The sequence below is a fragment of the Nothoprocta perdicaria genome, unplaced genomic scaffold (genome assembly GCF_003342845.1).
Source record: "Nothoprocta perdicaria isolate Ctin4 unplaced genomic scaffold, notPer1 scaffold_30, whole genome shotgun sequence".
Lineage (NCBI taxonomy): Eukaryota > Metazoa > Chordata > Aves > Tinamiformes > Tinamidae > Nothoprocta > Nothoprocta perdicaria.
This window is the reverse complement of record NW_020455533.1, coordinates 3,752,266-3,758,361: the sequence shown is the minus strand read 5'-3', so window position 1 is coordinate 3,758,361 and position 6,096 is coordinate 3,752,266. Positions and strand designations below refer to the sequence as shown.

The window sequence follows — 6,096 nt, the reverse complement described above, 5'->3', positions numbered from 1 at the left end:
AGAGAAAACTCTTGACAGCCACTTTCTCCATCCTTCAAACCAAAATGCCTTCCCTGTAGTTCATTACCTGGCAAATAAACCTGCCAGCTCAAAACTTTATTAATCATTTTCTGTACCCTAGGTGAACTTTTCCCAACCAAACTCAGGAGTGCTCTCATTCTCCCTCCACTGGTACCAAAAGGACTATTTGGTACCATAAACTATTTTTTCCTTCCATTTTCTACATTCCCTGACCCAAGCGCAAACTCCCAGAGCCACTGCTAACATATTTTGTCTTTACGGATACGCTTGATTGTGTCCCTATATTTACTTCTTCCAAATGTTAGTGTTTTAGCCACTGAGAAAAAAAAAAAAAAAAAAAAAAAAGACCTAGAGATATGATAAAAATGCCACATATATTTCTGAAATCATAGTAAAACGAGCCACATATTTAGTAGGAATAAACCGTGATGTAYGACACTGTTATTTTTGTAACCTTTCTAAAATTACCGACTTGACTGATTTCTTACGTGTAAAAAGAACCATAAGGCCTTCATATCTGTTGAAATACCACTGCCCAGAATAACTTTAAAGCTGTCCATTCGGGTGCATTGGGACTCGAGGTGCACAGACAGATTTAAGGCATCTTTAAATGTGGGCAAGCCTCCCAGGAATGCGTTTCGGAATACCACCATAGGCAGAGAAAGGCTCATAGCAGAAGTCAGGCTGAGCTCCAACACCTTCCCCTGGGCGATGACGGGCTCAGACCGCCCCTCAAGCAGCAGTGCAGCCAGCACAGGGAGGTTTTATTTAATGCCTCGGGCTTGTGGCTTTCCCCGTGACACCCTTCCACCAGCTCACGTGCATCCATCCTGGGGGAAAAGCTGTTGCAAGTCATGAAAATGACAACAGGCACCAGGTTGGTAAGCAGAAAAGGGTCCTTTATTTTGCTGGCATGGCACAACTGGCAGCTGTGACAGCTTGGGAGCATCCTGCTCAGTGACAGACGACTCAAGTGAAGGAAATCAAAGCACCCAGAAATACAAAGGAGCAAAACTGCCCGTGTCCCCATGCACGGGTCCAGCACAGACTGCTGCATCGCTATCGCATATAACATCACTGTATATGTTGCAAGCCCTTCCTATATCATTGGTCTTTCTTCTCCAAAGCAGCATTGACTGAAGCCACCTTGGACCAGCCACAAGCATTCACTTTTAAGTGAATAGGAGACATTCAGATCATCTTCTACCTTGGACTAGCAGACCCTGGSTTCTCCACAGCAAATGCCACTTTGCTGGATTCTCAGAGAGAGTCACTTCTCGAGGAATCTCCCATGAAGCTATAAGAGATTATGCTCATTTTTAATGCCTGTAACTGCTGGAGAACTCTATAGATGGGACTTTCACTCCCCAAGCAAACCTTAAAGAACCAAGTAACTGCCAAATTGGGTCAGAAATCCATGTAGCTTCCCAGGTTTCTCTGTGGGGAGCACTTGATACCTTAGGAAAAGCAACAGAAGAAGATGGAGCGGAGATCGGCTCCTTCCCATGCATTCCTCTTGCATTCAGCTGTTCAGAGACTGCCTYCAAATTGCCTCCAGACGAGCACAGTTAGCAGCTATTAAGTGCTGCATATCTAAAAAAGAATTATCCAATTTCCTTCCAAATCTGTTCATCCTCTTGGCCTCCTGTGAAAAGGAGCTCCGTGCCCCAAATTGCTCATTTTGAATAAAATAGTGGGAAAGCTGCTTCCTGCTAACACCACTGCAATAAGCTTGACTATAAGCCTGAATTCGCAAAGCCATCAGGAAAGGTCACAGCAGGTAACAGGACTTGTCAAACACGGTGCTGCGAGAAGAGGGCTTTTCCCAAACATCTATCCCGAATCCCGAACATCCATCCCGGTGCCCGGCAAACCAGGCAGCTCCTCACGGATGCAGCAGCTCATCCCGCTCCTGCACCCAGGCGCAAGCCAGGAACCGGCCGGGCGGCTTCATCCCTGCAAGGACACACGGACAAGAAGTTAGCATCCAGCAGCAAGGGGGGACACCRGGCGCCCACCCCCATTCCCATCGTGGTTGTGTTGAGGACGGACGTCGCACAGAGGAGCCTATGGGAATTTTGTTGGTTTTGCCAAATTACGGTTTTCTGGGGAGGATGTAGAGATTTCCAGGCTACCAGGGCTGAATAATATTTCTTTAAAACAAAGCAAACAACCTGTGTGTTTATATTTCTGATATCTGTATGGAACTTACCCTCTTTTTTCTTTTTTTTTATTATTTTACCTGTAATAAAACTCCATCAGGCCCCAGCCCGGCGTTATCCCGTCCAGACGGAAATCCGCGATGCACTCGTGGAACACGTGGCTCCCACTGAGCCCATCATACACCACGGGGCAGGCCCGGCTGTGCAGCGTGGCACCGATGTCGAAGCCCTTGCCACCTTCAGCAAGAGAAAAAAGGACAGAATGTGTCCGACTTTCAGCAGTATTTAAACTCCAAACACATAAGATCTATTATATTTATATGGGGCACTTCTAAAGAAAAACGGTTTTCCTAGCTGCTTTGTAAATTGAATAGCAACTTCTTTGAGAAATCAGTGTCTTCAAAGCCAGCTCCAACTCTTAACATACAATTTGCCCCCTCCAAAAGAGAAAATCRTGTCATTTATCTGGATTAACATAAAAAAAATCACCACAAATGAACACCCTAAGGCGTCAGATCCCTAAGGATCTGCCCATGGCCAGATCCTGCAGGGAACAATTCGTGCCCTTGTATTTATTTGCACAAATAGCTTCCCTGATGGTAGATGCACAAGACTAAAGTTAAGCTGAAGGTGAGTTCCRACTTACCTGCAGTAAAACTCACTGCATATTGATCCCCAATAACCCCATCAGCGGCCAGCTGGGCCAGCGAGGCATTGGACCACTCGATCCCAGCCTTCCTCCCATCCGGAAAAAAGACGTAGCCTACGGTGAGGCTGGAGGGGAGGGAAACGGAGCACAGCTAAAGTCTGACCAAAATCCACATGGAGCAGCAGAGCCCCCCGTCTGACAGCAGAAATAAGTAGAAATAAGTAGAAATAAGTAGAAATAAGTAGAAATAAGTAGCTGCATCAGCTAGAAAATAATTGCATGTAAATGAAGCAGCTGAACTTACTTAGTCATGGTTGCTGGCATATTAATAACTGTTAAATGGGTGGCGGTCCCATCCTGCAAGAGAGGGATGGAGAAGGGGCTAAGTCCGACTTGTGCAGAGTGATGCTGCTCCTCATGTGACTTTTACTTTTAAATCTGACTTTTAAATCCTCTTAATACATCATCCATGAAGATCTGGCTATAAATAAGGGTCCACGACCATAAACCAGGCACATCAAGTAACCATCAAGGCCATCAAGGACAGTAAGAAGACCACAGCAAGCATATATCAAAGAAGAAGGGAACTCATATATACTCATATATATAGCTCATAACACAAAAGAACTTGTTCTGTAAAGCTACCAATCTAATTTTTCTACAAAGGCAAAAATAAATAGTTTCAAATTAACCAATTAACCAATTCCTTCCTTCCTTCCTTCCTTCCTTCCTTCCTTCCTTCCTTCCTTCCTTCCTTCCTTCCTTCCTTCCTTCCTTCCTTCCTTCCTTCCCTCCTTCCTTCCTTCCCTCCTTCCTTCCTTCCTTCCTTCCTTCCTTCCTTCCTTCTTTCCTTCCTTCCTTCCTTCCTTCCTTTCATTTCAGCCCATGTAGCAAAATCTCAGGTATTTTTCAGCTCTACCTTTGCAAATTCCTGCTAACATTTCCATGCACTAGTGCCCTGCTCCTGGATTTTCAGGCATGCCTGACACGTTGGGACATACCTGCAATTTCATGCTTAAGTTGTTTAAGTGGCATGTTAATACCTACCTCAAAGCGTGCCAAAATCATGACATAACGGTAAATGTCAGACCAGTTCCGGATACCTGCATAAAAAAGGGGAAAAAATCACCAAATAGGAAGTTCATCATTGCTGGCCAAGGTGAAATAATGACATTAGACATCAACTTRGACTGAAGAAATTATCTCATAACTGATAACATGCCAAGCATACATGCCCCAAACAAYGCTATTGGAGCTGTTTTTAAGAGCAGGAAGGGATAAGATAGACCATAAGAGTGGCTCCGGACGCCTTTGAGGGAAAGTTTTGTCTTCTTATGAGGTCCTATTTCGATTTCTCCAACCGATTGGCCCCACTGCTCATGACGGAAATGTTCCCTTTGTCTGGAAGGAAGGGAAAAGCAGAAGTTGATAAATGTCAGCAAAATCAAGGCCTGAACGTTCAACCCTTCCCTTAAGATAAACGAACATTGCAGAATAAGCCTAGRTCAGGTTGCCAAACAACTAAAAGATACTGAAAATGAAATATCTCAAACTCTCTAGGCTTTACAGGCCCAAACTGTAGCCTAGGAGGAGGACATCTCTCTACCCATGTGGCAGGAAGACCTCAGCCATGGGCAGGAGCCTCCTTAGAGGTCACCARGAGTGTTGTGGTGACCAAGCCCAGGAGATACCTGTCCTTTATTTGTTCACTTTAATTAAACTCATCTTCTAAAATCACCCATAACAACACAAGACAGATCCTGAGGAGGTCTATAGAGAAATTGCTAATATCCCCAGCAGAGCTTAATGTTGTCTCTCACTTTTTGACCCTTCGGAAGAGCTCGGTGCTCCATGGTTCCTCGGCCAGGGCCCGTACAAACGTGCTGGGGTGACTGTCGGTGCTGAAGTTGAAGACTTCGGTGAAGTTCTCCCAGCTCACAAAAAAGGGGCAAAAATAAATCCATTACAAGCACAGCTCCTGTACATTTGCCAGAGTCATTCCCAAACTAGTTGTTACTTGGCCTTTATTTCTACTCCTAATAGACAAAACATAGGAAATATACCAGAAAGCAGCACAAACGTATTCTGAGACCACAGCATCTTCTTATAGAAGCCCTAAAATCCTTGTTAAGCATCTTCTTTCCCCAAAATATATCAGAAGGTGAGGTCTCAGTTGTGACAACTTCCTAAATAGCAGCCACTGAAGTCCTGATTATGTTGAGAATTTAGTTTTGTCTATATATTCTTCAAAAAAAATGAGACAAATCTTTAACTAGGAACTTACTACACATCTCAGAGCAAAGTGGAAATGTTCTTACTGGAGAGAGAATTTAACTGACACAAGTTCGCCTTCCTCTTCACTCCATTGCTGTCGATAGGGACCTTTCCTGCAAAGCAAAATATCGTAATTTTGTGTCATCCCTAAACAAACAGTTTTTAAGGGTTTTTTTTTTTTAGATTTTGTATTATTCCTAACCCAAACTAAGAAGTGCTGCAGTACCTCAGCAATCCCTCAAAGCTTATTTTCCAGAGGTTTTGGGGCTCCAAGTATTCAATGGCGAGCCCTCCGCCACGCCAGTGCTCTCCAGATTCATCGCTCACCATCATGTTTGGGTGCTGTGGGTGCTACGGAGACATTTGGGGAAAACATTTGTTTCATGCAGTTGAGGGGATGGATTCTGGCTCTGTTGGGGAAGTAACTTTAGATTCAATTGGCTTTTCAGCTCTACCAGAGAACCACAGAACAGTGAGGAAAAATTGCACGTAAAACAGCCGAGATAACATTGGATAACATGCTCTCATTTCAGATATGCCATTAATTAAAAAAAAAAAGGGAAAAAAAAAGAAAAAAAAGAAAAAAAAAACAGAAAAAAAAACCCCAAGCATCCATCCCTCAGCCCCAGTCACCTTCTAGAGCAGCACCTACTTCAAACTCTCCTACTCCTTCCACCCTGAGGAAAAGCCACATTTCGCAGATGCCACCAGGACGTCTTGCAAGCCGAGCGATCACGAAGGTCTCRTTGCTCTCTGCAAAGCCCGTGAAATAAAGAGAATCCAGAGCCTAGGGAGAAGGAAGCAGATCGGAGCTCCAGCCGGAGCRGGAGGACAGGGACTTTGCTCTTTTCCACGGTCTGGAAACAATCAATTTTACATTTGCTCTGTGTTTAGCACCAATTATATGAGCCAATGGGGATAAATATGTATTGAACACTTTTTACTCATGGAAAACTTAGAACTAAAAAGGAAAAAGAAAGCGAAAGTGGA

At 44.1% G+C, this 6,096-nt stretch overlaps 1 protein-coding gene across 1 annotated transcript; it reads right to left on the bottom strand.

Annotated features, from left to right (window-relative positions):
• Window positions 1–1,119: 1,119 nt before the first annotated feature.
• Window positions 1,120–5,887, bottom strand: LOC112949873. The gene is made up of 10 exons (XM_026042328.1): window positions 5,759–5,887; window positions 5,333–5,457; window positions 5,151–5,219; window positions 4,653–4,766; window positions 4,121–4,233; window positions 3,880–3,935; window positions 3,137–3,189; window positions 2,830–2,957; window positions 2,264–2,420; window positions 1,120–1,977 (listed from the first exon to the last, which is right to left on the bottom strand). The coding sequence occupies exons 1-10, from the start codon at window positions 5,798–5,800 to the stop codon at window positions 1,923–1,925; spliced, it is 912 nt and encodes a 303-aa protein (XP_025898113.1). The 5' UTR covers window positions 5,801–5,887; the 3' UTR covers window positions 1,120–1,922.
• Between the last annotated feature and the right edge of the window lie 209 nt (window positions 5,888–6,096).